This window comes from Pristiophorus japonicus, chromosome 5 (genome assembly GCF_044704955.1).
Source record: "Pristiophorus japonicus isolate sPriJap1 chromosome 5, sPriJap1.hap1, whole genome shotgun sequence".
Classification (NCBI taxonomy): Eukaryota; Metazoa; Chordata; class Chondrichthyes; family Pristiophoridae; genus Pristiophorus; species Pristiophorus japonicus.
Window position 1 is genome coordinate 203227413 of NC_091981.1, and position 17769 is coordinate 203245181.

Sequence of the window (17769 nt, forward strand, 5' to 3'; positions counted from 1 at the left end):
CATGCAGGACTGATATCCCCCAATGTATTATTAAGTTGATGCCCCCACCTCTTTGAGGTGTGTGCTTCTACCAATACCTATGGCAAAATGCGTCGGGATGCAATGCAGGTGCACTTCCATCAGAGTGGGACCTCGAGTGACTTTCCACATCCGCCACTGCAATACTGTCTGAATGGGTAGGTAAATCTTGGCTAAAATACCGGACTTCTAAATATTTCCTGGCAGTATTTATACTCTGGTGTGACTGTATAATTTAAATAAGGCCAATCAGTAAGAGGAACATAGCAATTGCTAGATCAAAAAAGACTAAGGTCTGGTTCACCGTTTGCTATCCTGGAAGTCACGATACAATGATAATGGAGTTGTTGATTAATCATAATAATTAATCACTGCCAATTAGTCGACAACAAATCTAGAAATAACAGAAGCAACAGAAACATATTCCTGTAGTTAAGTGTTTTTTTTAATTCCCCAGTGTATGCAGTGGCATTTTCAGCAACAGCACCCAGAGCAAGAAAGATGAGAGTGCAAAAATGACAAAATTAGCTCAAAATGTTGCAGAGAGCTGGACCTGCTTATTAATGCTTACGCATTACCACAAAACTGCATTCACAACTTCCTACTGTTCTTTGATTTGCGACCTGACAGATGCTGCTGGTAATTTAGCAAATCTGACACAGCACTTATCGCTCCAGAAAATCGCTCTGCACCTCCAGCGCCTCACTTCATTCAGTTCTGCTGCGTGCGGTGAAAACCTGCCCCTAGCTGCTGAAGGGATGACGGAGGCTGAAAGCATTGGAAGGAGAACTGAGTTAGCAGAATACTTAAAGGAATGGGCTGCAGCATGCGGGGAAGTCCAGGGTTCACCACTGAATCGTTCGCCTATTGCTGGAGACACTGCTAAGTCACAGGAGATTGCAGTGGCTGCAGAAATCATTTTTGGTTCTGCTCATTGCATTTCTGGTTTTGAAGTATCATCATGTCCTGCAGAATTCAGTATGATCAATACTGCGTCCCTGCTCTCGACGAATGAAATGCACATGCTCTAAATCTTTTTGACCAGGCATACATTATTATGAAATATGGACAGCTTCGGACAACTGAAGTGATGAATACGTTATGCAACAATTTTTTTCTACTTGATAAAGCCGAATTATCTAATTTTTTTTAAAGCAGTACAGTCTTCAGTGCTGGGGATGAAGAATATTTACTCTTCATTTTTGTTGTAACGTGTCAGACACAAGCCATCTAATGATGTTTTCTTGACACAAACTGCATCCATGCACTGAGTGTTCTGTAAACAAGTGAAAAATAAAGATTGTGTCCCTTGAAAAAGGTCAGCATAGCTAGTCATTGTACTTACGCTCCACAAAATAGGAACTTGGCTCAATTTTCCAAATGATCTGTCCTCGGTGTGAACCATTAACCCCACGGTTTTTGTAGTCCAGAAAGTTTTCAGACAGAACCTCATCTGTGATTGAAAAAAAAAGCAGAGTTTGCAGAGTTATTAAAGGAAGGTAACATTTCAATTGCAGCACGTTATGTACGGTTGGATTAAGGGGAATGTGGGAAACATGACAGTTTCAGGTAGAGAGCAAAACAAAAGAGAAGAAAATGACTGCAAGGCTATAATCTGATCGAGAGATGGAGGTGACACCAGAATCCATGAGAGTGAAATTTGAGCAGTTAACTGATAGAGTTTGAACCCCGAGGTTAGAGTACAGCCTGAAAATCACCCCTTGTTATTTTATTTATAATATACATCGATTTGATAGCATGTGGGGGTGGGGAGTTATCTTGTTTTTAGTCAGGTATGACAGTGACTGGTCATGCAGCTGCTCATTGTGTGCTCCATTTCCTTGACATGTGATGATTAATAAATGTGGCACGATTACTGCACATTTATTGAAAAATAATCTTTGGTTGATCACCATGAAATTCTTTAACCAGCATATACAATAACCAAATAACTTGCAGCACTTATCTTTCTGTAAGTTTAGGTACCAGTTAGTTTGAAATAATATTTCTTCAATTTTTTTGAAACTGTTTATGAACTGATTTTTCCCTTCTCTTCATAACACCTTTTTCTGGACGACTGTGACATGTACCATAGTCCAGTTCCACAAGTGATGGTCCACCTGGGCTACCTCACTCTAGTGGTCACTCTACAAGCCTGCGCTTGGACAGTGACCAATGGTGAACTTTTCAGTCATGAGAATCATCACAGCTGAGTATGATTCCGTCCTTACCTAACATCCAAGCTCACACTTCCAGTAAGGTCAGGAGATAGTGATCAAGGGCAGGGACTCTGGTTTATTTTTCTTCTCTTTAATCCAGAGATTTCAAGCCACTGCCCTCATCACTATCCCAACTGATTCAGCACAGCCCAAGGATTGCTTCTTTATCTCTATGGCACAGTTGTACAGCACTAAGCCCATTTATGGGTTTATTTATTTAAAAAAATGGATTTATTAAAAACAAAATGTTTTTCAAGTGTGGTGATTCCCAGTAAGGCTGAAGATATTCTATGGAATGCGATGTGCGGACTGCAGACTGGAATTATATGACTGATGCTCTTGACAACAGCAGTCATCTGCAAAGGAGTTCTGCGCACTCAGCCTGGCTGGCTAATTTTTAATGTTAAGAAAGCACGGGATTCGGAGGAGGGAGGGTCATGTCCACATTCTGCTAATGTTTAAAAGATGCCTTACAAAGTTTCAACAGACAGCTTGACGCCAGGCTGAGTGATGATAACTTGAGACAGTGTGGGATGGACTTCTCGAGGGAGTGATTAGACACCCTCTATGGAAGACTGAGTCACTTTTATGTGCTCAAGAGTCAAATGAGGATCTAATTCATGGAAGCACACCATCAGTTATGCACCCAAAAAAGGGCCATAACAAATTGTTACCCCCAAGATTCAACTTCGCTATGGCAGCAATGTTGTTACAGCCAAATAGGTAACATTGTGCTCAACAATCAAAAAAGTTAAGCAATTTTTTTTTTAAAAGTCAACAACATTTGTAACAAACATCAGTTATAGGTAAGTTACTAGAAATAATTATTAGAGATGTACTGTATAATTGCTTGGAAACAGCAAAGGTTATTAAAGAATGCCAACATAGTTTTTGAAAATGGAGTTCTCATTAACTTGATCAAATTTTTGATGAGGCAATGTTGATAGCATGGTGAATATTGTGCACCTTAATTTCAGAAAAGCCTGTGATAAAGTGCTGCATAAAGGGCTGTTAAATAAAGTTGCATCCTGTGAGAATAGATGTCAGTTTTGAAGCTGGATAGAGAAAAGGATGCATTTGGGTAAGCAGAGCAGAGTTATTAATAGTAGCAGCTCTGTGTGGGATCCAGTCACTAGTGGACTCCTGCAGGTATTAATGTTAAGACAAGGGGCCGAAATTGCACACCGCTGGAAAAAGGGCGCACCCACCCGGTTGCTATTGATTTTGCCGACACGGTGGATCCAGTGGCCTCATGAACGAAATTCCACTCTTTGGCTTTTTGATCCGGCAGACTGGAAGTCAGTCTTAATGGGGGCGGACGTCCGGCGTTAAGCAGAAGGTCGCAGTCTAGAGGGGCGGAAGTTGGGGGCGGGTGTCGTGTCCGCTGTTGTCAGTCATCAGCATAGCGCTGGTGACATCATCACGGTGCCACATCACCACGGCTTTCCCCTTCACTTAAAAGGGAGAGCCTGCGCAATTCTTTAAGTTCGGTCCACTGGGCCACCAGGGAGGGGATGCCAGGCTACCTGTTGGTGGTCTGGCCGAACCCAGGGGCCAACAAAAAAAAATGCCAGCAGCGGCAGTTGGTCCTCCCCTTTAATGGGAGGCGCACCGCCATTTTAGAAGGATTACATACAACCTCACTGTACCGGCAGATAAAGCTGCTTTTGGCATCCCGCGGTAGGAGCAAGATTTTTTTGGCGAAATCTTGCCATTGGGGGAACATCAGCGGTGCGCACTCTGATGACGCACTTAGGATGGATCGGCAGCAATGGAGCGGTAGTGAGGGGAGCAGGTCACCGCCGGGATACCGCAAGAGCAGAATTAAAAAAATGCCGGCCATTACACAAAAAAATCGGCGGCCATTGCACTCCGCAGTGCGGCCGGCGATTTCCGGCGGTAACAGGCCTTAAGGGAAGGGACAATTTCGGCCCCTTGCTCTTTACTGTCTTTATCAATGAGGTGGATGAAGGAATCAGTAGTTCAATCCTCCTCATACTTGTTGTTGGAGGTGAGGGTGGAGGAGCGTTTGGGAGAGCCATTTAAGAAGAAAGTTTGTAGTGGAGAAGAGAAGCTGGGGGTTATCTTTGTATTCCAGGATGATCCTGGAATAGTGAACAGTTTTGGCAGAGGAGAGCAGAAGCCGATCGTGTTTTTTGTGCTCCAGCCAGATCTAACAACATCTTGATTTTAAAATCCTCATCTTTGTTTTCAAATCCTTCCATATCCATGCCCCTCCACATCTCTGTGACCTCCTCCAGCTCTACAACCCTCCGATATCTCTGCACTCCTCCAATTCCGGCCTCGAGTATCCCCGACATTTATCAATCCATCACAGCATTTAGCTGCTGAGGCTATAAATTCTGAATTCCCTCCCTAAACCACGTCTCCACCTCTCTCTTCTCCTTTAAGATGCTCCTTAAAACCTACCTCATCTGTCCTAATATCTCCTAATGTGACTCGGTGTAAAATGTTGTTTGATAATGCTCCACTGAAGCACCTTAGGATGTGTTACTACATTAAAGGGAATGGAAGGACATTTCTTCTTTCGTATGATAAAAAAAAAGACTTACATTTATATAATGCTTTTCATGACCGCTGTATCTCCCAAAGCGTTTTACTTTTGGAGTGTAGCCACTGTTGTAATGTGGGAAATGCAGCAGCCAATTTGCACACAGCAAGCTCCCACAAACAGCAATGTGATAATGACCAGATAATCTGTTTTTGTTATGTTGACTGAGGGATAAACATTGGCCAGGACATCGGGGATAACTCCACCAGAAGTAAGCAAAGCAAATCAAAAGTCAATATCCAAGTCAGATATCCAGGCCAAAGCTGTAACAGCATGGATATCTTGTAGGCTGCCTGCAAATTTCCTCTCAGGGCAATGCTGAATGGTATGCTCTAGGGTCTGATCAAAAGCTCGACAGTCACATGATGGGGATGCTTTAATCTTCCATCTATAGGGAAGGTGGCAGCATCTACCATCTGAGGCAGTTGATGGTTGTCCAGTTTGTGAGCAAGGTTTGATTCTTCAGGTTGTACTGTGGGGTCATTGATAGATTAAGTGAGTGGGCAAAACTGGCAGATGGAGTTCAATGGAAGGAAATGCAAGGTCATCCACTTTGGACCTAAGAAAAACAGATCAGAGTATTTTCTAAATGGCGAGAAACTAAGAACTGTGGAGGAGCAAAGAGATTTGGGAGTCTAAGTAAACAATTCACTTAAATCTAGTAGACAGGTACAAAAAGCAATCGAAAAGGCTAGCGGAACGTTGGCTTTTATCTCAAGGGGTCTGGAAAGAAAAGGGGAGGAAGTTATGTTTCAGTTGTATAGAGCCTTTGTCAGACCCCATCTGGAATACTACATTCAGTTTTGGGCACCATACTTCAGTAAGAATATATTATCCTTGGAGAGGGAGCAGCGCAGATTCATCAGAATAATACCAGAGCTTAGAAACTTAAACTATGAGGATAGGTTGTATAAATCTTGAATATAGAAGATTGAGAGATGATCTGATGGAGGCGTTTAAAATCTTAAAAGGATTTGATAGGGTAGATACAAAGAAACTATTTGCTCTAATGGGGGGAATCAATAATGAGGGGACATAATCATAAAATTAGAGTTAGGTCATTTATGAGGGAAATCAGGATGCATTTTTTCACACAAAGGGTAGTAGAAATCTAGATTTCTCTGCCCTAAAAGCTTTGGATGCTGAGACAATTGAAGCCTTCAAGACGGAGACTGATAGATTTTTGTTTAGTAAAGGCATCAATGAAATGGAGCAAAGGCAGGTAAATGGAATTGAGGACAGATCTTCCATGATCCAATTGAATGACGGAGCAGGCTCGAGGGGATGAATGGCCTATTCCTATTATGTTCTCACAGATCTGGCATGCAGCATGTCTGACATGAAAAATGTCCATTTGTAATAGGTGTCTAGGGTTGCTGTGGAAAAGATATATTAGAACAGAAAGTGCATTTCTTCATGTTTTTTTTCCATATGCTTTTTCTGTTCATCATTTGGGTTCTCCTGATCCTCTGTGCCAATTGATATTAATGATTTATACCTCCCACTTCCCAGTCGCCCCTGCTCCATACTAGTAATTGGTTTCCAAGTGGAAATTCTCAGCGCTCCCACCCAAAACAGACATGAGCCTCATTAAAATATTTACATGTAGGACCGCAATGCAATTTTAGTCCTGCACTGGGCGAAGCACACACTTCACATGTGTTCCACCCACATGGACCTGAACCAATGGTCCTTAAAGAGACCACAGCAGGCAATTCAGAAAATGCCCCAAAAAGGTTGTGCCACTGATTTTTGGGAGATCAAGAGGACTATGAATGATCCACGTGGCCCCACAAATATCTTCCCACCAGCTGCTGATCCCTCTATTGCTCTCCCCACCAACCGCCACCCCCCCTTGCCCCTCCAACCCCACCCCTCCCAGCATTGCATATTCCCCCACCCCACCCTTTAAAGACTCACTACTGGCTCAGCTCAGTGTGGCAGTTCACTGATCAAATTAAAATGAGGCCTGATCATAGGAACATTCAACCCCTCGAGCCTGCTCTGTCATTCCATTAGATTATGACTGATCTGTACCTTAACTCCAGTTACCCGCCTTTGCTCCATGTCCCTTAAAACTCTTGCCTAACAAAACTCTATCTCAGTTTGAATTTACAATTGACCTAACTTCAACAGTTTTTTGAGGGAGAGAATTCCAGATTTCCACAACCCTATGTGTGAAGAAGTGCTTCCTGACAATCCCCTGAACAGCTTAGCTCGAATTTTAATTCTCTCCCTCCTTTCTTGAATAGCGGGGTTACATTTGCTGCCTTCCAATCTGCTGGGACCTTTCCTGAATCTGAGGAATTCCATCAGTACTTACATATGAATAAGAGGCAATTGAGTGACCAGTGCCAGTGGAACTGAACCTCAGTGACAGAGACGATGCTTTCAGGAAAGTTGGGGATACTTTCATCCTGTCTTTTCTCTTTCAGATGTTAACATTTCCAACATTTTCTGTTCAGATTTCCAGAATCCATGGCTTTTTTGTCTCTTCTGTTATTTGATTTATTTTTGTTGCTACAGAATAAACATTTCGTGCTACAGAAGCAACTTTGGATTTAAATATAGTCACCAACAGAACAAGGTAGTTATACTTGAAAAGAACAAGAAAAGTACAGGACAAAAGAAAAGTACCGGGTCTGTTTAGGAGAGGATTTATAAGAGGATTTATAAGAGGTTAGGAGAAAGTAGCTTCAAAGCAATGGAGCCTTGCAACAACCATAATGTATTGAATCTTATCTCAAAAATGTATCAGTGATAAAAGACTGTCTGAAGATGTTCGGGAAGGATGTGAAAATTGAGTAACAGTGTCAATATCCAGTAAATTGGTCAGTATGTAAATAATGTCCATCGTTATTACAATTGGATGAGATTCCCTAATGGTCTTAGTGGGTAGCTGACCATGACAAATACTTGCATTTATATATTGCTTTATACCATGTCAGCAAAATATTTTAAACATTCACACAAGTTGGAGTAGATCTTAACTTTGTGTAATAGTGTAAAACGGGTAATAGCGAGTCGGCAGCCCATTTTACACTGGAAATAAAAACCGGGAGCGATTTAAAACGTGCTGCAGTTCGCTATCAGCCATTTTACACTATTGCACAAAGTGAAAATGACCTCAGTTATTTAGTTTTTTGCAGTGCACGCCAACAAAAGTAATCCTCTGAAAAATGTCATATAAATGTCAGTATTTGTACTAGTCAGTAATGTAGGCAAATATAGTAACCATCCTGCACCAGCAACATCGGCCAAGTAATCAGTTATCTCACTGGTACTGGTTGAGGCTAGCCCACTGGCTAGATGGAACTCCCTGCTCTTTAACAACCATCTGAAAAGAAAATAAGGCCTTGCCTTAAGATGCAATCTAAAGGACAGCTCCTCTGACAATGCAGCACTCCCTCAGTCAGCCTAGCAGATTAGTTTAATTCATGGTATGGCTTGGACTTACAACCTTCTGACTCAAAGGTAAGAGTGATACCAAATGAGATAAGGTGGCACATAGAAGATCTTAGATTTCATTTTCAGTTTGTTTCATGTGAACTGATTTCAGCCAGGCCAGCAGTGGGGGAACAACTCGCCTCAGGATCCCCAACTTTTAGCAGCTAAGAAAAAAAGCCAGGGGTGTGTGGCCTACAGGGAGGGATTTCCTTCTTTGATGGCTCAGGTAATTGCAAAAGAACCAGCAGTGAGATGAGGAGAATTTTTTTATGCAGCGATTTGTTATGATAAAATTCTGACAGGTTTAGACAGGTTAGATGCAGGAAGAATGTTCCCAATGTTGGGGAAGTCCAGAACCAGGGGTCACAGTCTAAGGATAAGGGGTAAGCCATTTAGGACCGAGATGAGGAGAAACTTCTTCACCCAGAGAGTGGTGAACCTGTGGAATTCTCTACCACAGAAAGTTGTTGAGGTCAATTCACTAAGTATATTCAAAAAGGAGTTAGATGTAGTCCTTACTACTAGGGGGATCAAGGGGTATGGTGAGAAAGCAGGAATGGGATACTGAAGTTACATGTTCAGCCATGAACTCATTGAATGGTGGTGCAGACTCGAAGGGCTGAATGGCCTACTCCTGCACCTATTTTCTATGTTTCTATGATCTGGAATGCTTTCAAAAGGAAATTGGATAAACACTTGAAGGGGAAAAATTTACAGGACTATGAGGAAAGGGCAGGTGAGTGGGACTAATTGGATAGCTCTTTCAAAGAGCTGGCACAGACACGATGAGCTGAATTGCCTCTTTCTGACTCACATTCATCAGAAAGGCCCCAGGTTCAAGTGTTGTGCCGGAAATTTCCTCGCTGGTTCTCGTGATTGGCCACCGTAACTTTAGTGGCAATTGGCAGAAACCCCATTAGCACATCTGTCCAGGGTTTCCGCTGATCTTCTGCCAGCCAATCGGGAGAACCGCTGAAGAAATTTCCAGTGCTGATCTCTGCAGGGACAATACTGCAGGAACGACAACTGGCCTCAGCACCCGAAGCACAGGGAGAGGAAAATCTGCCAAGTTCTTGCTCCTGATTCTTATCCAGTGATCCCTTCTGAGAAAGTTAACGATGTGGGCGGGGAACCTCAGGCTTGGCTGTTACACACTGAAATCAAATAGCCTGTGCAGACTCAATTGGAGTGACTCATGGGCAAAGTACTGAAGGGCTATTTGTGTCCATGGAACTGTATTCACCACCTTCAATATTGAGCAAAAAAATATGAAACTAGAAGTAATTGCAACAGTGAAGGGAAAACTCAACTTCATCGGGGCACAAAATGGGTGGTAACAGATCATCTGACCATTATGCACCTGCTCGATTTTCCCTTCCATTGAGGTCAATGATGAGGAAAATCGGGCCAAGTGTATCGCAGGCAACTGATCCACTACCACCAATTTTGCGCCCCTATCAAAGTCGAAATTTTTCTAATTGTTGCTCACCACCATGGTACACTAGGTGTCGGAGAGTTTTAAACTTTCAGGATTTTATAATCAATAAATGTAGTGCCTTTGAGGTATGATTTAATCATGCTCTTAGTTGTCCAGTATTTCATCAATTAGGTTAGGCAGTGCCCATTAAACACTGCAGTGTTGAGCGCACAGTTCCTTGAAGAGACCTGTCCATGGTATTTCATCAGTAAAACATTGCTGTCATACTGAGGCAGAGTTACCATCTATTTTCATTTGATCATGCCAAAACTCTTAACCATAAAAATACTTCAGAGGCAATGGCTATTAGTTATGAATGTTTTATACACGCTTTTATTATTTAATGCCTTAGCTACAACTAAGAATGTTTTTTGAGCTGCATTACCGTATGCATTTTGTCAGGAATAATATCAACTACATAACATAAAACAAATTAGAGTAAGAACATAAATATGAGCATTAGCTAATTACAAGGGTTAGTTACACAGTGAATTAAAATACAACATATTTCTAAGTTTTATATTTCATATACAAATCATAGCATCTAGCATGCTGTTTATCTGTCACACTTTGGCATTACATTTGTATAAATGCAGATTTCTTTCTCACACTTAGACTGTTCTGTGTTCCTAAAGGAAAAACAAATCACAACCAAAGAGGAAGGAATGGACTAATCAAAAGTCGGCAACATAGCTAGAAAAACTACCGATAAAGAACTACTAAGGACATACGATGATAGGAAAACAACAAATCAAATAGAGAGTCACAATGGTCTACCAGTGAAAGAAAGGAGAAAGGAAGCTGAAGATACCATTTCACATATTTCTCAACTATGCTGAGGATTTATCACTGGAAATGAAAACATATCAATTGCTAAATTTAATCATGTAATAATATATGTAGTTTTTAATTTTGTCTAAAGCCTTATTTTGGATATTAGATATTTCAGTTACGGGAAAAAAAAATTCTTTTGAAACTGCATTTTGAGTGATTCTGTTGGTTTATCAACAAACCATGATGCTGAAAGTTGACGTAGCAACATTGAAAGGGGGAACATGGATGTATTCATTTACAATGGGAGATGTTGAAACAAAAGTGTGACCAAAAATCATGACAACAGGAAGAAGGGGTGATTGTACAGGAAGTGCATGCTTTTTAATAAGATATTATCATGTGGCATTGCACACGGGAAGTTAAGCCCAAGTGTAGAGGTTGGGTATAGTTGGACCAATACATGCAGATGTAATTCAATCCCCATTTTAAAGTCACACATTTTATCCATATTTTTATATTTCCAGCATAAATATGTATACCCATATTTATATTGGAAGCTGCCTTAGTAAAGTGCAACACCTCCATTGGGGAGAGTGTAATCGCACTGCGACAAGTTTGCATAGACAGTTGTGGACATAGGAATTTAAATGAGAAAAGTTGACAGGAAATGCATGCAGATGGAAGACTTTTAGCATGCACACACACACACACACACACACACACACTCATGCTTATATAACAGTGAATGTCATCGACCTGCAACTCTCCGATAATCCAGGTCGGCAGTTCTTAATGGCAACAAACTTTAAGTGTGTCTTGCCGAGCATTGCACTTAAGAGTCTTTTATAGCATTCAAGAGAGAATAAATTAAAATTTATGTTTGGCTTTTCCAAGTCATTCCATTACTTTACTATGCTACTTTGATTTTACATTAAACCAAACAAATAGCCTAATTTTACTTTCCTAATAACTATTATTTAAAATAACAAAGGCATTTCTTGGGCCCAGCTTTGTTTAGTGGCAGGGAATTTCCTCAACTGAGGGACTAGGCTCGGGTCCCCCATTTACTGTTGTTTTAACGTGTGGCTATCTCTTTACCCATCTCTATCTTATTTAACTCTATTTCCCTTTCAACTTCTTTGCCGGTTATATTATGTAGATTTATTATGTATATGTATTTATATCTCTAAACACAGAGAAGAGAGAAAAGGAAGTGAAAAATGTTATGACAGTGGAGAGAAGAAGAATACATTAATGCCACTTGCACACCTCCTCAGGCCCATGTGTCCAATGCAGCAAATTGCGAATGGTGGAAGATCTGCAGCTTTTCCTGTCCCTTTGATTGCTCCCATGATACATTTTTGAAAAAGAGCAGGGGAGTTATCCTCGGTGTCCTGGCCAACATTTATCCCTCAATCAACATGACTAAAAACAGATTATCTGGTCAAAGTCACATTTCTGTTTGTGGGAGCTTGCTGTGTGTCTCTTTGGCTGCCGCATTTCCTACATTACAATAGTGACTATACTTCAAAAGTGCTTCATTGGCTGTAAAGCGCTTTTGGGACATCCTGTGGTCATGAAGGCACTATATAAATGCAAATCTTTTGCCTTTCAGGGAAAGGGTGGGGGAGTGGGATGAGCTGAAGTGCTCTTGCAGAGAGCCATGACATGGACTCGACGGGCCGAAAGGGCTCCTTCTGTGCTTTAACCATTCTATGATTCTATGATATTTGTGCCTATTATTTTTGAGGAAAGATATCTGCATATCTTGTTTTAATCCAAGCTACCAATCATTTACTCTTCCCGATATCTCCCCCATCCCATGTTTATCCATTGTTGACATTTTTTGGCTTCTGCTCTATCGCTTGAAGTCTATCATTCTCTCGCCAGGCTCTTTCTTGCTGTATAATTCACTCGATGAAATTAAACTGATAGTGTGGAGAATTGACACAATAGCAGACAAAAACCTTAATGTATTTTCAAAATCAGACAAAGACTGTAATGTCTTTTCAAAATCACTGTTTCTAAAAATAATTTCTGGTGTTATTTTGAAAGGCAATAGAATGTGGAAGATAAACAGCAAGCACAATTTATTGCTTGTTACCGGCAATAATCTTGAATTCTTCAGTGTCAAAAATGTATTCTGCGCAGCTATTGAAAAAGTCACAAATTGGCAGCATTATACAACCTTTCAGTATAAAAGGGAATTTGGAACGGTAGGATTCCTTTTACATTTTGTTATTCTGTGTCAACATTCAAATAGTCAAGCACAATGTTTTCTTAATACTGTTCAGTGCAAGATTACTGCCAATGCAATGAATAAAGCAAACGTTTTATATTTATCTTCTCGATGAATATAGCACTTCAAAATACTAGTACCAAAAATTAATTTTCAACCTCATGACTACGTTGCATGTGTTAAATATGACAGCACTATGGAGTAGTCACAGGGTAATAAATAAAATGATATTTTAATTTTAATGGCTTATTTGGTGATTGTCGTGCAACACTCTGACACAAATAAATTTAGTAGAAAATACATTCATACAGACTTTAGCCATAATTGTTTACACATGAATCCTGTATCAATGCCCAAGAAATGTTATAATGACCTCTTTGGGCATATTGTTTTAGACTGTCTCCATGTATTCAGAGTAACATGCAATCAGCTACCTTAATCCATCTGCAGCAGATTACCTGTACTTACAAGCACTGAAGTAAAAGTGTTTGAAATAAAATATAACTAGGACTCCACCTCCCACAATGAGAATCAGTATAAAACAGTACCCAAATTGTAATTGTCATTCAGTTTATTATATACTATGGACCGTCTTTCAACGGTGCCGAATTTTCTTTTGGTCATAGACTTTTAGGGACTAGGCTGGGTTCCCCACTTACTGCTGTTTTAATGTGTGGCTATCTCTTTACCCATCTCTATCTTATTTAACTCTATTTCCCTTTGATTTTGGTGAATTTGCATTGACTAATTTTGAAGATGATATGAGGATGAGAGTTTGAGCTTCTTTGGCATCCAGGTTATTCACAAAATCCAAAGTCAAGGCTACAGCATGGTAGGGGACTTCATAATGACAGTGATAATCACCTGTAATCTTAGCTGTACTGCATCCTGACAGCTCAGACCCATATTGCTTATCAGATCACCTGGCATTGGGTGAATATATAGTGCTGGACCACTAAGAAATGCAGACTTATCTTCATCCCTATTAAAACTATTAAATAGTCCATGCAAATTAGATTGACAATGACATCTTTCTGAAAGAGGCAGGTGGATGCAAGCCTAGAATGACTCAATACAGGCCACTGAAGTTTTTAGTTCAGCTCATGATTCAATATAATGAGTATGATTTTTACAATTAGAAATTTTCCAGTTCATTTTTGTGAACAATTAAGAACATGACCATTGCAATGGTCATCAACTTTATAGAAGGCAGAAACCATCAGACATCAGTCTTTAATCCAACTAATTCATGATGGAAACTCAGTAATGTGGAAGTTAAAAGATCTGCTCTAGTTGTAGATGATACTCCAAATATGGCTGGTGCCAAGTAAACAAATGTAATCATTGAAAAGGAAAAGGAACTATCTGATCTGAGAATAATAGTGAGCCTCTTACTGTGAAATAGTGGACTGAGGCAATGGGGTTATAAACTCTTGAAAGACAATCAGAATTAGTATTTCCACAAGGGTTCCCGATCCCCGGCCTTAATTTCAACAGAAGATCAGTGGAAAGCCCAGAGAGACAGGATAAATGGCCACTTACACCATTTCTGCGGGGTTTCTGATGAATGGCGGGCAATCGGGAAAGTCCTCATGAAAATTACTGAGATTAGTTTCTAAGTAAGAGTACATTATTCTCAGCTATCCGCTTACCAATCTTTCTTAAATTATGCAATGTTATCTCATATTTAATATTTATATGATATATGCACATTATATGGATAACTGGAAAGCCAGCATGTGTGTGCTTGGAATAAAGGCTTCTTTATTATTTTCAAGTCAGTTTGTCATCTGTTTAATGCTACTATGCTAATGCAAGGCATTTGGAGAACTTGCGTGACAAGAAAATATGGAATATTTAAAATAAAGGATCAATACTATAGACATGATTGACTGCACATAACTAACAGACCAATCCTCCTGGTAAACAATCATGATTGGAAACAGTCTTACCTACAAGATACATTCCGATCCAATCCCCAGCATCTACCTCCTCCTTGATATCCCAACAGATGATGAGGTCCTGCGACTGGCCAATGGTGTAGCGGGAGCTGCTGACCATCAGGGTGGAGCGACTGCCTGAATTCACCAGGTTTGTGTCGCTGTTTGCTCTTGGGATGGTGACGGCCATATTGCGGAATTGCTCAGGGTTGTAGCTGTACCTGAGGGGATCTTTGCATCGACGCCGGTTCTGAGAGTTTCTGGAAGGCGACGCCATGGCTGCCAAACCCAGAAACCTATTCTGGTATAAATTCTGAAATGATATAAATAGATTTTTATTACCATATCAGGATTCTGGACCCAAGTTGCCATGCTTATCTATAATAACTAAGGCTATGGTTAAATGAATGATGATAGCATGAGAACCTATATATATCAAAGATAGTCTTCAAAGTTAACATAATTGCCATGATCAGTCGCACATACAATACTTTATTAATTATCATCATGTTTCAGAACAAGTAATTATTCTTTATAAAATGAATGAAAGTGCAACATTCATGAAATACAATGAGATTATGTAGCATGCTGCTTTATGCATTTCTTCTCACTAAAGGCATGTTTTAAAATTAATAGTGGTACCCTAGGTTATTACAGGAAGGTGAAGAGTTGGAAAATCTTTCAAACACTATTTATAATGATAAAACGTGTTCCTCGCCATTCGTGTGGAGAATTAAAGGAGAATTTAGCTTCTCTCAGAAAGTAAATTCAAATTTATTCACCAAAAACAGTCAATATGGGCCACTCTGTTAGAGAAATTCATGTTACCATATATTCTGACATCCTTACCACTACAGCAGTTCCATTCCATCCCCTCTGACAAAGCTGTCTTGGTAAAATTATATCATTTTGGACAGGTATAGTACATAACCTTACATGGAAATTGGTGAAAAAAAGTCTATAACCTTACTAAAAAGTAAAACATCAGGTATAAAAAGAGACCTCTTGGCTTTAAGTTTAGTTATCAATTGCGTCATAACCAGATTTTGTAATACTATCTTTTAGAAAATTTTACAAAACAAGCAGAATTTGCTGTTATTGAACTGTGGTACCCACAATTTTTTCAGAAATTGTTCACTTTTTCCCCATTACATCTTCTTCCAAAATGGCTGTCAAAAGACATGTTGGCTCACTCCGATAATGCTATGCTTTCTTCCCACGTATACATTTATAAGCTGCAAGTAAAATCCATGCTGATTAGATCAAGATAATTTAACAACTGGCCTGTTTCAAAAACATCCACACTAAAAATTCATGCTCTCATTTCACTGTATCTGTCGCAGTTTTAATGAGAGAAATGGTTTCTGATGCCCCCAGATATGGTAATGGACCACCAATGAGTTTCTCTCAAGTGACAGCTAGGTGGCTGATGTGATTTGAACTAAAGAGCCATTTATGAGCATGTGCTATAGTCCCATATGTCAAGTTCAATTTAGTGTAAGGGAAGTGTCATAGATTCAGACACAGCAAAATGTACAAGAGGATGTAAAATAAGGTTTCAGTGGACCTCAACCATCAGTCCTGAAATGAGGCAAACCTCTCATATTGAATGACATAGGAATAGAATCATATCATAAAACCAATCGCACTTCATCTGTGCTTTGAAAATGTGCAAAATCTTATTTTCTCATATTCTTCACTTTATATCTTTCTAGTGTATTTGCATACCAGTGAAGGAAATATCTTGACCAACATTAATATGAATTTAAAACAATAAGGACATCAAAAAAGTGAAACAAAAATCGGCAAAAGAAAAACCCAAAGATAAAAAAAATGTAGACAAAAAAAACCAAAAAGTACCACAGGAAAAATATAGAGGCGCCACTTTTTCAGCATGTAACATTTCAGTAACAGTTGCAGTTAGAAAAAATTTAGATTATTGCTCAATTTAAGATTATTTTAACAGTTATACACTTATAAGCCAAGCTTCCACATAACAAACAAACCAGCTAGAAAACCAGCCAGCCCACAATGACATTATCTAGCCCAGATAACCTTGCAGCAAGGAGAAGAAATATAGCTATCCCACAGGGCAAAATGTTCATGGATACAAATGAGACTCAGCAGTCTCACTTTGCATGATTTAGAATACACGACAGGGATTGTGTTGATGAATAAACCACTGTCTTTAAAAGAAAAACTTCTGTTCCACTTTCGCTTTCTATCATTCACCATCACAATTGTTTTTATATAAGTTTCTAACTTTGTTAGAAGCTCCATTCTTACCTCACTCCCTGTTGGCGCGAAAGTTCCACTGTGGAACAGGACCTTGAGGCCACAGGTTGATCAACTCGATTCACACAACAGAACTCTGAGTCCTGCCAATACAATCAGCAGGGAGAGGGGTAAGTATGGAACTTGTAAACATATTATAAAATCAGTGCTTTATCATTGTAAGTGTGTGTGCTGGATCTATACTGGAAAGTTGTTGCAGATGAACTACTCCGAGTGGTGCAGTGGATTGAAACACTGCCGCTTCATCTCTGGTGCAAATCCAGTTCCGACTAATGGAATTAAAGTCTCCTCTCTGCCTGTCAGCTGTTACTGCTTGAAATGAGTTTGAGCAATCTTAATCAAATACTATTAAAAAATTAAAATAGTGGATGTACATCCGTGGCATGAAACTGACTATAATTTGGCACTCAATTGATATGCTCACTTAGCAGTCGCTGGGGTAGGAAATGAAAACATGAGAGATGGGTTTTCTGAGGACTGGCCAAGGGGCTTTACTGTGTATTTAACCCTGGCTATACCTGACATGGGTGTAGCTGATGCTGATAATGGATCATGTAAGTGAAAAATTGTTTCATTTCCCAGAACTGACATTCCTCAACCTTAATGAGCACATTTCCTTTTTTAAAGATTGCTTGCTGACCTAGGCATTAGGATGGAGTGCGATAATGATTTACTTGATTTACTTTATTTTAGCACAGTACAATTAGAAAAATATCTGAAAATATTTTAAATCTGTAATCTACTTCTACTTTCTAATTTGGTAGCAAGGTGCTTTGCTAGTTCTCAAA

At 39.8% G+C, this 17769-nt stretch overlaps 1 protein-coding gene across 8 annotated transcripts in view; it reads right to left on the bottom strand.

Annotated features, from left to right (window-relative positions):
• The window catches only part of LOC139264565 (E3 ubiquitin-protein ligase HECW1-like), a 751381-nt gene that overhangs the window by 590854 nt on the left and 142758 nt on the right, over nt 1-17769 (bottom strand). For 6 of the 8 annotated variants that reach the window (XM_070881227.1, XM_070881228.1, XM_070881229.1 and 3 more), the window contains 2 exons: nt 14699-14999; nt 1364-1471 (listed from right to left, as the gene is read on the bottom strand). In XM_070881227.1, coding sequence (XP_070737328.1) covers nt 1364-1471; nt 14699-14999 — 409 coding nt within the window. Of the gene's footprint in view, nt 1-1363; nt 1472-14698; nt 15000-15802; nt 15859-16972; nt 17065-17769 lie in introns of those variants that run through there. The other 2 variants (XM_070881232.1, XM_070881233.1) reach the window with 2 other exon arrangements.